Source organism: Pungitius pungitius, chromosome 1 (assembly GCF_949316345.1).
Source record: "Pungitius pungitius chromosome 1, fPunPun2.1, whole genome shotgun sequence".
Lineage (NCBI taxonomy): Eukaryota > Metazoa > Chordata > Actinopteri > Perciformes > Gasterosteidae > Pungitius > Pungitius pungitius.
This window is the reverse complement of record NC_084900.1, coordinates 31,308,197-31,328,597: the sequence shown is the minus strand read 5'-3', so window position 1 is coordinate 31,328,597 and position 20,401 is coordinate 31,308,197. Positions and strand designations below refer to the sequence as shown.

Sequence of the window (20,401 nt, the reverse complement as noted above, 5' to 3'; positions counted from 1 at the left end):
TAATGTATACGTGCAGTCATGAGAGCAGAAGCTGCGAGTATGCAACATTGTTATGAGGATGATGCTCTCCCCTCCCCCACTAACATCCGCATCAGTCCAAATCTCTCTCTGTCTGACAGAGGCTGTCTGGAAAGGCATGACGTCTGGTTGTCAATTTACAGCAGCCACATTGGTTGTCAAGATATTGGTAGTCTTTTCACGAACAATTCATGAAATAAGTGAAGCCACAGTGGAGAAGAGTACCTGTCATACTTTAGGCTTAAAAATAGATTTTTTTTAAAAAGTGGCCAATATTTGTGGGGGCATTTACATGTATTTTGCATGTAAACTCAACAGTAAAAACCAGCCGCCCCATTGCAAACTGGCCTTGCATCAGTCTGAACATCTATGATGGTGTCTTCTATGTTGTTTCAATGATGCATGATCAGTTTCGCCAATTGAGTGAAATAATCAGTACCTCGCTACGCCCATGTCCATTCGCCCATAATGATGGTTTAAGTTTTTGAAAAGTTAATATATTTGAACTTTAACGTATTTGACCAATATTGTGCAAATGATGATACGTACCATATTGGTAGGTAGTTTAGGGGCATTTGCCAAATGTGAACAAAAATATTTAAACAACGAGTTAGTCGTTAAAGTATAATATTGGCTAGGATAAATAGTGAATACTTGCAGAATGTGCTCTAAGCAGGCTACTCGCTGGCATGGATCTGCTTTGAGATTGGACCGTTAATGTATTAGTGCTGTGCACAATTTGTGTGGTGTATATGCACCGTACGCATGAATATGTAATATTGGTGTTATCGCGTATATTTTGATAATATAACTAATAATTGTCATACTTGTCTTACTTATTTCAAAAGCTAACAATAACGAAAACTTTATTGTGAATAGGGTCGTTATCACAATAAATAACCTTTTACTTGGCATTACGAAGGCACGTTCTGGAGATCAGTGGAGGCAGATTTGGTGTATTAATTGTGGTGATTACAGCATAAACTAATTTAATTACATTTATATTATTATTGTTATTAAATATTCCTTTTCAGTAACAGTCCCGGTAGGACCAACGCTGCAACATCCGTGTGGAAATATTTACCTGAAATGTTTGTGCATAGTGTCGAATTTCAGCTGGTAGAAAAATACAAAACGAACTCAACTAAAAAGTACCACGCTGTGATTCAAGTCCGACGCCTTCATGGAAAAGTTAGTTTAGAAGGAGCCGGTTTCCTGGAGCGGAAAAAACTGTCAAATTCCTGATCTTTGAAAAACAAAAAAACCACCACGCGGGTGTATTTGCAGCCCTCTCTCTCTCTTCACACACAGCAGATATTTGAGAGTAGGGGTCTCTAAATAACAGCTAGTTTGCATGCATACTCTACTCTAGTGTGAAGTTCATTCTTCTCCCCGTCTAGACTCTGATTACGACCCTGTTTGTCTGCGTTTTTTTACCTTGACCTTGGACTTCCGTGCAGCTGCCGTTTGGATGAGCACTTCGTGGTTGTAATTTCCTTGAGACAAAAGAACTATAGTCTCTGTCCGAGAAAGGACAGGGGTCCAGCTTCCTCAGTACACAGACACTCAATGGTGGCCCGATTATTCCCAAGGCAACTCGGCAGTGAAAAAATGTTGATAAACTATAAGCACCCTTTCCTTGGGCAGCTTGTAGCTTGCTTTGTGAGTGACTCATGAGGCAAAAAAAAACCTATTTCATGCACCCATTACGGGTCTTTCCGATTGATCATATTTGAACCTCTAAAATACAGTCCAATGTATAATATTAACCCAGATGTATTTTGAAGAGGAAGAGGAGAAGAATGCGCAATATACTCCACTGTTGTGAATAATGAGCATGGGGAAGAGTGCAGGGACGTTTGGGGTTTAGAAGGAAGTGTTCGCGAGTTACCGGTTCTTTAAATATCAAGTAAAACAGAGGCTGAAGAATTCTTGGGAAAAGGTGAGACCGCATTTGTGTAATGGCGAGTTCAATAAGGTCTGTAGCCTAAAGTCCTCAAAGCGGTCAATTGTTATTTTTCCTTGGACCCTCAGCAAAGACCTTTAGGCTGTGGACGTTACGAGGAGTCGTTCATTAAAGTCATTTTAGCAGTCACGTTATCGCTTAAAAATATTTGAGGTCTAATGAATATTACTGTGCTAGAACCTAACTTTACCCCACACGTATCAACACTGTATTCGTCGTCCATATGTGCCAAAAAGCTGCCAATGAATGTGGGTGAGTTCTGTAATTATGCATTCAAAAAGACAGAGTACGTATCGCCCCAGAGAGCTAATTTGCAATATCTTACCTGTAATAGCTTTCACTTCCTCGTGTTCCTGTTAATGTCGTTGTACAATGGCTCACATTCAACACGTTCGACTCTTCCAATTCTGTTATTCCGGGTTCTAGTACACAAATCTGCACACAACCTGCAGATTCCGAATATGTATTGTTTAATTCTGACTGGTTAATAGAAAATAAACACGTCATGCACAATGTATAATCTGCTATATTAAGGGTCTAATATAAAACCACTAAATGGTCGCATTAACAGTACATATAATTATTACCCCTGCCGTATAAGAGTTCCAGATTCTCATCTCAGCATGGTATGACCCAGTGGCACTGGTTTAAAGATAATGTGTCCTTCAAAGAACGAGGATGAATTTGATCTAATTGCTCCGTATTTGCTGATGCTTAATACTTTCTAACGATAGTTGCTGAATGGACTGCCAATTGAATTATTTTATATATTTCGTATTACTACATATATAATAATGAAAGTAAACGTCAGACAGAAAAAGTAGCTTTCTTCAACTGAAACAACAACAAAACGCCAGGAGTAGAAGTAGCATCTTTTAAGATTGCATCAAAAATTACTTTATCTTTTATTTCTCCCTGCATAAATACATACAAGACATAAATCAAATGTTGTCATTTTCTCGGGAAGTCCTCGGAAATAGCCAAATTTCACAGGTTATTTCCATTTGCCCCAATCCTGAAAGTATCTCAACTCCCCTTTAAGGCTGTGGGTCTCAGTGATTTAAACCAATGGCGTGACTCGGTGTTCTGCAGGAAAGACCTGTGACATGTGAGGCAGTGGGTCTTTAAAGGGCTGCTCTGCCCACCTCTCAAGCCCGATCTCGTAGGACTTGTTAGCATATCACGTGCTAGATTCTTAATGAAGTGGACATACGAGGGTGTCGTGTGCGCATGCGCGCTGTGTAAAATGTAGTTGGAAATGAGGTGTCCGTCTTGGAGTAGTCGACTTTTTAAAAGCATCGGCAGCCCCTGATATGACGACTTCGCTGGTTCTGCATCCACGCTGGGCGGACACCTTGATGTACGTTTATGAAAAAAGCCCGAATGAAAACAGCCAGAATAAAAGCCAAACAATGGAGGGACTGAGCGGTAATTGCCCTGCGACCCACTGCCGGGACCTGATGTCGCACCCCGCACTGGGACGGCACTCTGGCACCATAGCGACCCACCAGGGCTCCGTCTACTCGGATATTTCCTCTGCGGACACCGGCCGGCAGTGTCCGGCTCCTCAATCGTCGTCCAGTGCGTCTTTGAGCTACGGTTATCCTTTCGGAAACCCATACTACGGTTGTCGGTTATCTCATTCGCACAACGTGAACTTGCAGCAGAAGCCTTGCTCCTACCACCCAGCAGAGAAATATGCCGAGCCCAGCACTGCGCTGCCCGCAGAGGAACTGTCTACCAGGGCGAAAGAGTTTGCCTTCTACCCGAGTTTCGCCGGCTCATATCAGGCTGTCCCCGGTTACCTCGACATGTCCGTGGTGCCCAGTATCAGTGCCCACCCGGAACCGAGGCACGACGCCTTGATCCCCATGGAAGGCTACCAGCACTGGGCTCTCTCCAATGGCTGGGATGGGCAGGTGTACTGCTCCAAGGAGCAAACGCAGTCAACGCATCTCTGGAAATCACCTTTTCCAGGTACGTCAAAATTCGGTTTGAATTTTTCTCCAGGCTTTAATATACAGTTGAACGGCTTTCACGGGTTTATTAAATCTGTTATCACATTAAGAAAGCTATTCAAATATAGAATGCCTTTTCTTTACTTTACTTGTGCACATGTGTTGTGTTATAATGCCTATATCAACTTACAGAGAGGTCCAGGGGAACTAAATTTGCTGAATAAACATAACTGTCATGTCTTATGTGAGTGAACATATGTCCTTTAGGGGCTGGACAGTCACGCTTGGTATTAAGCAAATCTTCAGGCATTTTCCTAGATGTTTGCAGAAATCTGAATTGTGATTTCAATGCGTTTTTTTCAGTTCACCGGTTAGTATGACACTTGATTTCGACAGTTTAGGAAGGAGCACCCGTGCATTGCCCCCGTGTGACAATATATAGACTATCTACTATTCATTTGACCAATATTTGAGCTGCACGCAGACTTCAGCATTTCAAAAATGGTTCACTACCACTGATTCGTTAAGACCCCATGACCCAGGCTTGCCTTCCAATTGACTCATTGTCATACGTAGAGGATATGTGATAATAGACACAAGGGCCCGGTCAGTATGCGGTTTACAGTGTGTTTACTGGGCTGCTTATTTTACCACACGGGTTTATTATCAGCGTGATCTGATATTTTAATTTCGCGAGCACGAAACGATAGGAACGTTCTCCTATCTCGACTGGGTCTCTCCCACAAAATATTCCTCCTTTTTTATATTGAAAATACCCAAAGAGCAAGCCACGCAAGCACGGGAACGTATAGGCGAATGCGCGCGCACACATGCACACAGAAAAAAAAAATCACGAACGCGCTGTCGTTGTCTTTCCGTCCCGCCTCACGAAAATACCATCTCCACGTACACACTCACACGGTCATGCGAAACTAGTTTGCTTTAAAGCGAACCCCTTTCTGATATTCTCCATGTACTTGTAGCAAATCATTTCACCATCTGGCCTTTTGCATGAATTACACCATGGTCGTGTATACATCTGAAATACCCACAATCCCTAACTGTAGGAGTAAACCTCTTCCTGTCTCACAGCTTGACATATTTGTCCTGTAATATTCTCACTGGCTCTCTTGCACAAAGGTACAGACGAAAAGGTCTAACCCACAGATGTACCTGCGCAGTGCCGATGTCTATTTTTTTTTTTTTTTTAAGAACAACGATATCATTTTAGGAGAATTCTGTGAAGTTCACTTTCGCCTAAATTACGATCAACACGTGTAACTTTGAAAACCTTGACTAACTATCCCTTTAGTGGCCATATTAGGATTTATATTAGTTGCCAAATAATGATTTCTATCGGGCTCTGACCGGCGTATTGCATTCATTACACCGTGTAGATTCCTACGAACAAGGTGTGTTGGTAGTTTAGCTGTAGTCAATCAGAAAATGAGGTATCAACGTTCATAATTCATATTGGATACAAAGCAAATTGTAGTGGATGTAACTATAAAGTAACTATTTATTTACATAAACCAAAGATGAACCAACACTGTGTTGTGTTCCTACATGTCAGGTGCAGTATTCGCCTGAGACCCACCCCACCCCAACTCCACCTACACCTACACACACACACACACACACACACCTTAGGACTTTGCACTGTTTGTATCGTAAAACAGAACGTTCTTTTCAACTGCAGTTGCTGCTGATTTTTTTTGTAAACAGTGTTGGTGTTTTGCGCATAATCTAATGTTTGCCTGCATTTCTTGTTCCCACAGATGTTGTGCCACTGCAGCCTGAGGTAAGCAGTTACCGACGTGGGCGTAAAAAACGTGTCCCTTACACAAAGATCCAACTGAAGGAGCTGGAGAAAGAGTATGCAGCGAGCAAGTTCATCACCAAAGACAAGAGGAGGCGCATCTCGGCCGGCACCAACCTCTCAGAGCGCCAAGTCACCATCTGGTTCCAAAACCGGCGAGTAAAGGAGAAGAAATTTGTCAGTAAATCCAAAAGCAATCATATGCACACCGCTTGATGAGATAATCGGCCTCCTTGAAACTGCGACTCATAACTTCAAAGGCACCATGCCATGTATCTCATCGTGCATCTAAAATCATGGCTGAAGAACATGGCATTATTTAACCTCCTTCCTCTCCATCGACCATGCCACCGCATCCCCTGTTTTGCAAGTTGGAGATGATGCTCAAAAAACTGTGAAAATATTGAGAATTCACTTCATTTGTTTAATGATTGTACATATATAAATATATAATATTTAAAACCGTATCTGTATTTCAAAGACACGTATTGCGTCTATGTCTTGTTCTTTTATTTCTTCTTTTTTGTTTAAGCCAAACTTCAACGGGACTGATGACATTTCAATGACTTTAAACAGGGAGCCAATCAAATCCGAAGAGACTTGTTTGATGCCATTTTAGAATGATAATGACCACATGGACATTTGTGGGATAATGACACGTTCACCTTAAGACGTCTTCAAGAAAAGGCTCACCAAGAGGACTATCAAGAGGATGTTTTTCTTTTTTAAATATTCCTTCCGAGTTTAAAAAGCTATCTTCTTGTACGGGAGATGTTCTTAAGCCAGTGGTAAAACAGAACAAAGCTCCTATGTTGATAATCTGTATAGTGCAATGCGTTTTTATTTAATTCATATTATCTAGTATATGGCTAAACTGTAAACTGGAATATCCCAAGACCTGTATGTTTTCCTTTGTCAGTGAAAGATTCTGTCTTGCAACTGGAATGATTGTAAACCATTAAAGATCAGTGAGTAATACACATAAATGCGCAGTGGTTCGGTTTGATTTTTGTCTTTGTTACACGCCTTGTACGAAGCCTTGTCATTTCTACTCTAGTGTAGTGTGTGAACTATATCGTGGTGTCGAATTACGTACTGGTAACGTGTTTCATATGAATAAATAATGATTCTGAAAATGCTTAAATATCTCAGTCGGTACTTGCAGTATATTTCTTTCAGTTTCTACTTACACATGTTGTACTTGTACGCGGCAGATCTCACCGCGTCCGTCTTTCCTCAAGTTGATCCCACAGTGGCGGATGTGCGAGACACCATTTAATGTTACACACTGCTAGATGAAGACTTTTCGTCCCTCCTGGAGTAGTTCTAGTGTCATTAAGAGAACATACAGTGATTGTTGATGTTTGTTTTGAATCACACCGAAATAATACCAAATCAATTGTGATATTCCGAAACTGTTCTGTTCCAGAAACAAATTTAATTGTTTAATTTTCGCAGGGTGAGGAGGGAAAAAAAAGGCATTTTTAGTCAAATGAATAATTCTAAATGTTTTAACCCCTTGGTCGACACACTGAACAGATTTTTATTCACCAGTTTTCGCAGAAATGTACTGGATGATAAGAGCACAGTTTGTTCAGAACATTTCTATCCCACAGGTCAAATGAGTTACCCAAGTTTCATTCCCTGTGGCGGGTCGGGTGTATCTTCAAATACACATTTCCAGCAAATGAACGGGTACAGCACAGGCTATCGATTTGATTTTTACCTGCAACAACACGCCGTAGGACTTTAGCAATTAACACGAGAATGCACTGGGTTCCGTCGCCCATGTTCTCTCTATATTTCGTATCACGGATACTCGTACAAGTGCTCGCGCTACGTTAGTCCGTAGTTGCGAATTGAGTCTCAATAGTTTTGTGCATGGAATATATCATCATTAAGAAATGTTCGCCTTATTGAGCAACAATCACCAGTCCACATATATGCAAGTTGATTACATTTGAAGAGGATCGTTCCGAGTATGATTAACGTTTAATGCGGTTTACTTTAAGGTGGGTGCTTTGAAGTACTTGACATTTCCGTGTAAAATGATCGAAACAAACGCACAATTATTAGTGACGGACATGTAAACAAATACACACACTTTATAGGGGTCTTTTGTTGTACAAATGATTCACTTTTTCGCCCTTTTTTTCTTTTGATGGTTATGTTAAATCTATTGCCATGAGCATTATGACAACCTATCGTAGTTTTTGTATTGTAATTCCTCAGTAGGAAAGTCATTGAAGCAGCGGGTCACAGTTTTGATTTTGCTAATGAGAACCCAAGCCTTTAGAGTTACGTCTTTGTGTTTTGTCTGCATCCTTCCCAGGGTTTGGGAGCTCTTGTGGAAAGTTCTGGGTCTCCTGCTTTACCCTTGACCATGACTGCAGACACTTTGACCTTGACATCACAGCAGATTGTGAATAATAAATAGGGGGCTGAACACCAATGCTGGCGGTTTGTTTGTAGGCAAACAAGGTGTTATATTCTTGTCTAGACAGGCTGGCTTAATGGCATGCCATAAATACATAAAAAAGGGGAAGTGTAGCGATATCCTCTGACCTGCATTTCTGACCATCTGGAGTTTCGTGGTAACATTTCTCGCTCGGGTCCTTTGTGTTTTTTTTTGTAGAAGTCCAATTCTTTTGGCTCATGCACTCTGGAACCACCCCATGCAGTCTTCATGAGGTGTGTATTATTGACCACGGAGGACAGGTAGGACTTTTGACGTCTCCCACTAACGCCAGAGGTCCGCAGCAGGCTGCCGTGCTGTCTGCACAGCGAGAGGACCAGACAATACGACGTGGCCCGCACTATAGCGATTGAAGGTACGGCTGTATTCTTCCTATTGTGGCAGTCGGCTTTCGTGGACTTTGTTTTATGGCTGTTTAGCTCACAATAAATGCGGTGCATTGAACAGTCAAAAGTAATTTCCGCAGACATGATGGATATATGATTTGTACTTAATTTGTCAAATTATGGTTTTCTTCAAAGTAAAGTGTTTGGTAAAGTGACGGGAATCCTAGGGCCTTCTTTATTACATGGACACGTTATGACACTTGAGAATTTAACAACATTACATAAAACATGTATTTATTTAGTATTTTGTTGATTTTCGTCTGTCACATAACACAAGTAGTCCCAAACAAAATAGTTTGACAAAACTTGCGGAGTTTGCCATTTGTTTTAGCTTTAATCCAAACGGCGTGTTTTTCTCTTACTGCACATGTAATTCGTATGTAAAGTTTATTTCCAAATTAAACATGTCACAATGGATAAATCAAGAAATTTCCACATAGCGCTGTTTGAAACTAGTTTTGTAAGATCATTTGGAAATATGTTTCCAGTGTGTTTTTTGCACTTGTTGTGAATAATGAAGTGGGCCAAACGAAGCAAGATCAATAACTCACTAAACCAGACCTAATTATTTTAAATGATAATAAAAACGTCAACGAAACTAAAATCTTTACAATTTCAATCCTCGCGGATTTTACCTTGAAAATATAAAACTTATTTCAAAAAGTTTCTTTTGTTTGTGTGTGTGTGTGTGCGCGTGCGCGCGTGTGTGTGTGTGTGGAGGTGTCAGTGCTGCAGGCCGCGTGCAACAGGACACATGAGAAAGGGGGCTGATAACCTCTGGTGGTGACCAGAGGAAAATATCAGGAAGTGCTGCAACTGTCTCTGATTTGAGGAGACTTGAGTTCAGTTGATTCGTTGTTTTATTGCCGTGACTCATTTGGTGCAGTGTTGTGTTCCTGTGCATTTCACAATATTTATGAAATATGGATTTGACAATTCGTATTATTTTAAGTTTTTCCAAACTTTTAATGTGCGAGGCCTGCTTGTATGTATAAATGGAGCAACAACTAGAGAAGTGACAACAAAGAAAATACAAATAATTGTATGCTGTTAACTATTGGTATTGATTAATTTCATTTATGCAATCGAGGCCTTGCGCTGTGTTTCGACGGCTTTTGATAATGAGAATATAAAGTCGAAGAAGTTTTAAAAACACAGCTGCGATTTTGACATTTGGTACTTTTTTATATTGTAATATTTAGATGTACTTATTTATTTTCTATGATGTCTTTAAAGCTATATGTCCATACGAATCGATGTATACAATACATTTGACCGCAGTCTTGTTTGACAGTCCCTTGTGTCGAAGCGTTATAAAATGTTTTTTCTGCTATACGCCTGGTGTGAAAATGTATAATTTGTTGATCATTAATACACTTTTTACATTTGATCGTACTTAATACGGATTACACACGCAAACACACACACACACACACACACACACACACACACACACACACACACACACGTACAAACTCACACACACACGGAGACACATTAATCACACACCTGTAAACACACACACAACACAGGTACACAAAAAACACAAAAGTTGAATAGTAGTTCAACAGTTTAAAATAAAAGTAAATAACAAGATTGTTGAGAGTGTGCAGTTTATTGCATTATGACTTTATACACATTGATTGTCAAGTTAACATATGACGCAACGGATTTATTATAATCGCCAGTTTGCGATGTTTCATTGGTAGGAATGATACGTACTGCATTATTATCAATTTGTTGTTGTTTTTTTACAGTGAAACAGAATATAAATAGTAACTGCATTGAAATTGGCTATATCAACAAACATGTGATTGTATTAGAGTACATCCTAGGCTTCTTCGTTGAATATTAAAGCGACATGAAATACCGTCTGTTGTAAACCCACGCAGAAGGATTCCGAACCTTTCAACCTAAACACTGAGGCTTCCTAAGGCTTCCCTTGGTGGTTTGTTTTCCTTGAAGGACGCTTTAGAGGGTTGCAGAGCTATAGCTGTGGCAACCTGCCTGCAGAGAATCAAAGAGAGAAAAGGGAAGAAAAGCCCTTTGTTTGGGCTATTGCCCTGTCTGGACAGGACCCGTAGGATTCCACGAGGGTCATTTCAATATCGACCAGACAGTGTACTAGACAGTGACCTTGACAGTCCAATGCTCGCTTTACCAGCTTTTTCTTAACCAGTTCGTTTTTTTTTCCTCTAAAATGAGAACACGAGGACTATACCGCTCACGGTCACGTGTGACACCAGCGCCAGCTGAGCTGGAGATGCACTGAGTTGACAAGCAGTTGTTTGAATGTGAAATTTGGATTCGTGGGAATACTGGATCGGAGGCGTGGAATGACGAGGCGAGGGGGCGCAACACATGGCCTCCTTCTCCGAGGTAAAGTGGCGCTTTAAGCCTGTACATTACTCACTTTCTGTTGTCATAACAAGCGATATCGTGTCACCCCATTGCTCCCACTGATGCACGAGTTGGGATATTTAATTGGTGTTGTGTTGCATTGCGAGACTCACTAACTGGGTAATAATTTGCAATGATTGTTGAGCTGACAGAATGAAACCCGCAAACGGATCCACGTGAGCCTCCCCAGTTCCACCATTTGATATTAGTCTTTCTATTTAAGGCAAAGGCAAGGCCTGCTGCCTTTGGGTTAGATAGCAACGTAGTCACAAGTGACGAATGTAGCTATCAGATATCGGCTGACTCGCAAATCGTTCCCGAACTGAATGAATGCTCTCACATAACACTTCACTGGCATGTTTGTAACACGCAACGAGGGCCAGTCAACACGCATGTGCAAGCTGCAGTAGCCCCTCTACTTTTTAAAACCCCAAACCCACTATAATATATATGAATTCATTATATCAGTTTTTTCTTATTTTTTTCTACTATTTAGAGTATTATCAATCGTTTTAATTCCAGAGTGTGTGTTAAGGCAAAGGGTGCGTGTTTTTTTTAATCAGCAGCATCTTGGAATACGTTATTTGTGTCACTATACTACAAATCCTGAACAATTGTTTATTCTATTTTGTTGATTAAAATGTCTACTTCATTTCATTTAATTGGAGTGTTTGAGTTCAATATCAAGTTCAACCCACCGAGACTCATGAACTTGAATGGTTTGACGGCATTACACTTGTGTGTGCTTAATAATAATTATTATCATTAATGAGTCATTGGTGAAAATTGTTGTCCTCGACTATTTTTTAATAGTCAAAATTGAGACATAAAAAAACTCTCCACTGCTCAATCATGAAAACATTTGAGATCTATAAATGTATTGTGTCTTCCTTAAATCTAGTGGTGGTAAATTGTGAATTCATAAAGGGAAAGTGGGATTTGCTCAATTATTTCTGGACTGAACCTACTATAAAAAGCTGGAAACGCTAAGAAATTCCGTTTTTTTTTTCTAAATGTCAGTTAACAAGACGTCTGTAGACCTTGGAGTGGAATGCAAAAACAAACAAAAAAGTTTGAAATGTAAAAATAACTTATTGGAATTCCAACCAAAGGCCAAATTTAGAGCAATGTCAGTCACGAGTATGCCATTGAGGATGATGGTCGGGGGGCTCGTTGACCAAAGCCCACATTAGAAATGACTGGGCCGTATACATGAATAATTTGCACAGGATGGGAAAGTTTTTGTGCAGAAAACGTGTGCAGAGAACTTTTTTTTGTCAGAACGGAAGTATATGATTCAATATTTGTTCTGTTTTGCCAGAGCTGCATCTACAAATCAACTAATTAGCCTCGATATAAAGCAGAGAAACTCTGCTGATTGTATCAGTTGAGTGCCCTCGGATATCTTGTAAAGTTCATATAAAATAATTGTGAGCAGTATAACAATCCCACAGAGTTTGGCTGTGAACGTTTATTGGAGGTATCTGTTAAAGTTGTTCATGTGAGGTGTACTAGGGGATATTATGTGAAATATATCCTCTTAAAGTAACCTTGTAGAATATCTTTCTCTTTTACACAGCCAATGGCTTCAACCTGCTGACCCTGTTACTGTATATGAGTAGAGTGCGGCAATGAGCATCAGTCTTTTCTTAAAATAAGCTTGTAAAATTGGGAGATCACAGCTTTATGTGACATGGAATTCATCCATAATTTGCTAGAAAACAAGAGGTCACATGCACCTTCTTATTCTAGAAAATTAGTTTTCATAAGAAATGGCATTTAAAAAAAAGTTTTGCCAGCTTATAAAGATAAAATAGCCCACGCGGTTCCATGAGTGTAAAGGGAGAAGCTGCCTGGGCTCCTTTTGGACTCAACGAGGAAAAAAAACATTCTGCAGTTTTAATAAAGGTTTTTATTGTATTTTTAAAAAGCATATAAACCTCTGTAATACAGAAGGTAATTTTTTGTTTTGTCTGAGATATAACGAGTGGGTGGTACTATGTGTAGCAGAAGTTAGCCTGGACACGTGGTTTGAGGAAGACCAATCAGGTGCCCCTCCAGGTTTAACTATGTTAAATGTCAGATTGCAATAAACTAGAAGCTGTTGGTCGGGCCCGTGGAAATGGGCGAGCATAATCTCCTTAATCCAGGGTTTGTGGGACCTTTGGTAAACATCCACACAGGAGACACATTTTACTTCCCGAATTTTAGAGCCTCAGGGGGACAACTGGCGGGGCTACCGTCGCTCTCCTACCCGAGAAGGGACAATGTTTGCTCCCTTCCGTGGAACCCTTCGGAGCCGTGCAATGGATACTCTCAACCCTACTTTAGCAGCCCCGTGTCTATTAACCCGTCTTTCAATCGCTCGTGTGAAGTCAGCAGACCAGACGAGGGAAAATGTTATTATAGCAACGGGAACAGGGAGACCTGTTCAGGTGGCAGCAGCCTCAAACGAGAGGATAGGGCGAGGGACACATCATCATTAACATCTGAGCACGGGATGCACAGTGGAATAGGCAGCACAGCCGTCTTCGCCAAATATGATTATGGGACCGAACAGCTTACGCAAGACCCGCCATCCTGTCAATCTATGGAGTCCGACTCCAGCTCCTCTCTGCTCAACGAAGGCAGCAAGCCTCCATCCAGCGACACACAGACCATCGTGTCATCGGGAAGCCATTCAAGCAACATAGCCATAGGCGGAGGTGGGTGCTTTTTTTTTTGCTTTTTAATTCAACATCGAGTATTTGAAAGGCACGTTGAAATGATTTATTAGGGACTTGCACGGAGTGTGAGCTCCTGGTATTGCTCGTTCGTTAGAGCTCGTTGTCTTGATGCACAGCATGCAGCCTGTAGATTAGCCTGCAGGGTAGTTGCGTGGTGTGCAAACGCCGCTAGGGGTTGCCCTAAAATGCCTCACGCGCCATGTGGTTGTGTACAGTTACAGATAAACCCACCAAGCCATACTCCCTACCAGTTTGGGGATGAATGACGACGAAAGTGTGATCGAGGCATAGCAATGGTCGTTATGTAATGTGACAAGTTGCATAGCCCGAAACAAATGAGTGTAGTGATTTAGAGAGGACGGCGCTTTGGGTGACTGCATTGAATAGAGTTTTCTTTTTAATGACTCGTAAACTGAATTAATATATGTCGCTGTGTACTCAAGAGTCATTTAATATGCTCTGAAACTCGCAAATAAGTGGGGGTATTTTCAAGCACGGCTTAATTATCACGTTAATGCTACTTTAACTGCAACAGTAAAACTTACCGTGACACCAGCCGCTGTAAACTGGTTGTCTCGAGAGGTTTGAGAAATACAATATAAACACGTACGATCCAAAAATGCTCAAAATTGTGAAGGTTCTGCTGGTGGTTCTGAAATTGGGTTTGTCCCGGCAAGACCAAAACAGTTTGGATGTGTGTGTGTCTGTGTGTGTGTGTGTGTGTGTGTGTGTGTGTGTCTGTGTGTGTGTGCAGGAAGTGAAAGATTAGGATCGTCAGCTCTCTGAACCCTAACATTCCTACATTTAGCTCAACAGAGAAATCCTCTATAGATGACTTAAACGTTTTGGAAATTGCTTTATTATAATGTATTTTGCCTTTTTGTGAGTGCTTTTCAGCTTACTGCTCAGATGATTATGAAATGATGTTAGCTCATTCACAAGGCAATCACCCAGGCTTCTCTTGAACAAGTGATGCCCCTCCTCATAACCTTGGAGGTGACCGTGATTTTGCAACTGTGGTGACTAATCCGTTGTTGCCCCCCTCCTCCTGCTCCCGCCTCTCCTCCAGGTGCCCCGTGGTACCCGATGCACACTCGGACCAGAAAGAAGCGTAAACCCTATTCCAAACTGCAACTGGCTGAGCTAGAGGGTGAATTCATGCTGAATGAATTCATCACCAGGCAGCGGCGGAGGGAGCTCTCCGACCGGCTGAACCTCAGCGACCAACAAGTGAAGATCTGGTTCCAGAACCGCAGGATGAAGAAGAAGAGACTCATGCTGAGGGAGCAAGCCCTGGCCTATTTTTAGAGATGCGGCAGAAGGTGAATGATTGGCAGTAAAAGCCGGTCCTTCTACGCTCCCTTTGGTCTTATTTCATTGCATGCACTCATGTAGCCACCGTTTAGATTGCAGGCGATTATTACAACACGTTCTGATATTATTTTTGTTTCTCTATAAGGCGTGGGTCACACGAGCCCAAAACAAGTAACCATCTGTGGTTCACACGGATACTATAGTCAGTGAGACGGTCTTTATGTTTGGTATAATCGCATAAAAAGCGGAGAAGATATATTTTTCTCATCTGTTTCTGTTCTGTTCTTGTCTTCGGAGAGATAACTCAGTTTGCGATGAACCGCGATGACATCATCCTTTTTATCCCACATGTAGTGAGGGGAAATCAGGGAGAAAAAAAAACGGGGCCACTTGCTAAATAAAAATAGGTAGAAAGAAAGAAAAGACTCATTACTCGGTCTCATCCGCGAAGTCCTTTTTCTTTTGCGTTATGAACAGAATAAACTCCGCCCGGTTGCTTAATATTTCCACAGCTATTATTTGTTGGGTAAGAGTAAAGCATCCTCTTAACGTTTTTGGGGACGTTCACGGTCACAGACAGGAAGTCTGGCCGTCTGCATGAGGAGGGGACTGTAACCCACCTTGCTGTCTTGTTGACTTTTCATTGAAAACAAAAGGATTGCAATGACTTCGTTCACGCGTTAAGACGTTTCTTACGGTATTTGTTATTGTATCTCTACTTGTATTACATTTAAACGTCTTAGGAAAACCTTCACGAAATACTGCATGGGTTGCATTTCTTAAATTGAGTTTGATCATCGTTTAGATATGGGTTTAAGATGCTATTAACCTCCGGAATGTGCCCCGTGCATTCAACCGTAAATTCACCTGGATCTGTCTGTAAATTCACCTGGAGATACTCGCAATTACATGTAGATTTTAGGCCAACTTGGTTAAACAAGGGAACTGCTTAAAGTTACGTCGTGGGGGGGGGGGGGGGGGGGGGGGGGGGCGTTTCAGGCCTGGAAAAAAAACATCTGAAACTTGATGAACGGACTGAAAATAAATATGAAACTAGTGAAGTTACTATGATTGCGCTCCCTTAATTCGGGAGGATACAGTGCAACATATGTCATGTAAAACGAGCAAGCTATAGAAGTGAAATGTATTTACAGCATGTTATTGATGTGAAATAGCTAAAAGTGTTTTTCTTTCTGCGGGCCACTTCTTGTGACTTTTTTTTTAATACATGTTTTTCTGAACAAATCAAAAGTAAACACGACCTTGAACATTTACACACAAGCGTCTACGAAGAATGTTTTTTTCATCGATATTATTATTCATATTTGACTACAAGGATGGACACTGAGGGCTTATTACCTAAATGAACTTGCTCTTTGCAATGTGATCAATGTTGTCCCTTCCCATACCTTGTACTGTATAACTTTGTAAAATTTTAAATGTCATATGTTACCTTTTGCATCCTATTTGAGGATCCCATATCGCTATGAAATAGTGCGTTATGTTATTGATCGTCTTGTATATCGCATTCCATACAGCCACTTTGTGGTTTTAAGGCTCCGAAATTTAGGCCTATTATATCATACTGCCAAAAATGGATCTAAGAAATGGTATGCGACACGTTTTACCGTACATGACACATAAATAAACCATGTTTCAGTGTGATAGTTGTTTGTCATTGTTATCTTAATTCGTCCCTCATTGCATTCCCTTCTTTGCGCTTGTAAGGATTGCTACGTTGTCTTGTAAAAGTATTAATGATATGAATGTATATGCATACGGTCTTCAATAAACATACTATTGAAACGTATATCGGTGTAACTTCACTTTATCATGATGTTGCCTCTCTGAATGTTCTGTTTGAAACACTGCTTTTCTGAGCGCTGACTGGAAGGATTATTGCAGGAAACTGAACATCGATGGGACGTTTTGAGGCATTTGGGAGGGTGTTTTGGTGGCACGCGGCTGTACTTGCTGTGAACTATGATCCATGGGAGCCCACACAGGTTGGCATTGTTTTATCAGCTCGGATTCAGAGGATTTAGCCATAAAACCTTTCGATGCAAAATGGCGGCCAGGTGAATGCAGAATTCTAAAACCCACCTTTCATTGAATATATTTTATTAATACAACAACTGCATTCGTTTTTGGCAAAATAGTACCCTCCCTCCCCCCCCCCCCCCCCCCACCACCACCACCTTAAAGTTCGTCCTAATCAATACCACTGGTATACGAGCCTATAACTACGCATCTAAACACGCTGTAGGTCTGTAAAGCAGTAATAAGGTTACACCCCAGGGCTCTGGAGTGAAGCTTCTTGAACTGCCCGTGTTTATCTTCTGTTTTGCATTAGGATTTTTAACGCTTGTGATGTCATATATTTACACAAATCAGAAGTGCTCTCACAAATGCATGTTGAACTGATATTTAAAATGAAGCGCAAAGCAATGCAGAGTCGAGCATCGCTCTGTAGATCATTGCCCAGAGGGAGTGCGTCTCAGTTGGGTTGCTGGAAGCAGTCGTGCCGTCTCAATGTTGAGATCACATGTTGCTTCTGCAGTGCACTGTAAACGGCCGAGTTAATCCGTCCGTGATCACAACACGAAAACACATCTTAAAGGACGCGAGCTAATTACTTAACAGCTCATCACGTGAAGCAATATTGAGGCCGACCGAAGCCGGGGATATTTTGCCAACCACTTTCTCCAAATCAGTAACAAACACGCACCTCATGCATTGATCATTACATTGCTTTGTAGCGTTATATTAACAATGAATATACTGCAATCAACCATGAGATGAACGCGCCTGGATTCACTGCAATCCGATGATGCCATGCGTTAGTTTGCAGGTATGATAAAGATAGATAGTTAGACATTGCTGCTTGCATCTGTAAATATGAAATGTAATATGTGTCTAGTGAAAACGAGAATATACATATTGTAATATATGGCATCCGCTAGTTTTATGCATTGCAAAAAAAATCTTCCGAGTCCTATGAAACGAATGAGCGTCCAGAATTTGAACATGGATATCAGGGTGAATAGTATCATCTCTGATTGATTATTACCTCATTGTAAGAAGACATACACAAACAAAATATTCTTTTGCGACTATATTCATATTCGTCTTTAAAGGTATACATCGTTTTCAAGTGGTGGCAGGTTGATGCGAAGTACATCCAAAGGACATCATTTGTCACTACTCGAATATTTTTAGCCAAGCAAAAGCACTTTTGAGATGAGATAATGTTTTATGTTTGTGTGTTTGATAAATAGGTTCGAGAAGAATAATGGAGGCAAAATGCACCAGGGCGCTCCTGATTATTTATCAAAGAAATCCTCAAAGTCAGTGATGTGGTGAATGATTTCGGTAACAAGTTAATCCCAAGCAATTGTAATAACTCGATATATTACAAATATTTATATTGATAGTGTTACTGGTATTTTGGAAAAGAGAGATATATTTTCCAGGATCCATGATATCTATTAAACGCTATGTCACCATAAGTAGTGTTAACTTAAATTCAAAACAGCGACAATTAACATATGTGTTCATACACATTTTTGTCACTATCTAAGGCCGCATTGAGCACAGCGTGATTCGTGTTTTCTACCGGATGAAATGAGCCAAACTGTTGTTGTGCGTTTACAGGCTAGTTGGGGGGTTCCTGTGTAAAACGGTGGGATTATTTGGAGAGTATCGTGGCAGGATGGATCGAGCACTGCCGAACGGATGTCTGGACACATAACCCGGTTTTACCTTGAACTTCAATCACTTGGGTTACACCTTTGTCCTATTTCTGCTTCTCTTCTTTATTTTTCTTTGGCTCCTGACAAACAATACTTTTTTTTTGTTTGGAAGAGCTTTCACGTCAACGAAACGATTTAACACCGGCCACAACTGCGCCTTTACCTGCAACCGTGTCTCTTATAGGTACAATATCCCTGCGTTGTAAATGTTTTCACTACTTCAAAATGTCGGTGTAATTTCGGATTTTCGGGAAATTCAAACGAAACATAAAACAAAAAACCCTCGTAGTATTTATCTTATTAAACAGTACACGATCTTAGTTGAGTTTGCGTAATTCCACGATAGGCCTTCCACTTCCGCACGTTTGACTTTGAGACGTCTGTTTATGGCGGCCTGTCTCCGTGTCTCAAAGGTCAGGGAGCTTCCCGGTGCCCTTCGCAGAGAACTTGTGTGGCATGTGGTCTATGTCCCCCGCCGCCCCTCTGCCATTTATGGTACAGAGCTGGCGAGAGAAATGGAAAGCAATGTTACTCCTGCTAAAGTGTGCGTGTGTGCGGACGTGCACGACAGTGTGAGGTGAGCGTGTGTGTGTGTGTTTTATTTGGAAAGAGTATTAACGCGATATAGAAAATACAGAATAAACGGAATGCCTGACATGAAAGATACACGTTGTTTCTCTCTTCTTCTTTCAGGACCGTTGTGTGTTGCTTTTGACGTTCTTTCTAATGAGACATTTCTCATTTTCCTGAAATGACTTAAAACGTTTAAACAGCAGCACAGGTCGAACACAACCTCCGTGCGGTATGTGAGTGTTGCGTTGCCGCACTGAAGGAGCCGGATAGGCCAGTTCAGCCGGATGCAAAGAAACCTCTTTCAATGTGTTTACAAGTCATTGAGGTCGCGATAGCGAATCACGAAGGCTTCATTTTATTGTTCTTGTTTAGCCTTTTCTTTTGGAATCACTGCGATTTTGCATTTTTTTAAACGTGTAGCAACATGGTTGAAAAGATCGAAAGAATGTGCGGTATTCGGAGTCCTTATTTTCCCACAAATATTTACACAGCGATGTTGAATCTCAAGTCTCTGAAACCCTTGTTTAATGTCTTACATATAAGTTGACTTATCACGTTTTGCTGCCTTTAGGACCTTCTTCTTCATTGTTTTTTCCTCCCCAGGCCGTCGCTGAAGGTCAAGTATGCCTCACAGAGCTGTTCAACCGGCGCCGCTTCAAGATTTTCCAATTTAAAGGAAATTCTATGTCATTTTTTAATGTTTGTTACAAGTGATTTCTTCGAATTAATTTTCTTAACATCACACACATTTGTCTGCAGTTGTTTGGAGGTCTAGCTCTGGAGGAAATCCGGAAAAACCTGCTGCTCAGACGGAAAAGCACTAAGTGTTCGAGCATGCATTGCAACGATATCTGAGTTTATGGTGGAAAGCTCGTAGGTTCTATTTGGGGTCCACGTAGCGTGCGAGGCCAGTGTAGAGTAAAATAAGGCATTTGGACCCCCGTTGCGAAAATGATGCGCCTTTTGCCTCAAATATAATACAAACAGGTTGATTTTGTACTGTTGCCGTTACA

At 41.1% G+C, this 20,401-nt stretch overlaps 2 protein-coding genes across 2 annotated transcripts; both read left to right on the top strand.

Annotated features, from left to right (window-relative positions):
- The first annotated feature begins 3,297 nt into the window (after positions 1 to 3,297).
- On the top strand, positions 3,298 to 5,977 carry hoxc13a (homeobox C13a). Its single transcript, XM_037480885.2, has 2 exons — positions 3,298 to 3,961; positions 5,721 to 5,977. Exons 1-2 carry the CDS (start codon positions 3,298 to 3,300, stop codon positions 5,975 to 5,977), a joined length of 921 nt encoding a protein of 306 aa, XP_037336782.1.
- A 7,168-nt stretch (positions 5,978 to 13,145) lies between these two features.
- hoxc12a (homeobox C12a) lies at positions 13,146 to 15,057 on the top strand. The gene is made up of 2 exons (XM_037480328.2): positions 13,146 to 13,728; positions 14,819 to 15,057. The coding sequence occupies exons 1-2, from the start codon at positions 13,146 to 13,148 to the stop codon at positions 15,055 to 15,057; spliced, it is 822 nt and encodes a 273-aa protein (XP_037336225.2).
- Positions 15,058 to 20,401: the final 5,344 nt, after the last annotated feature.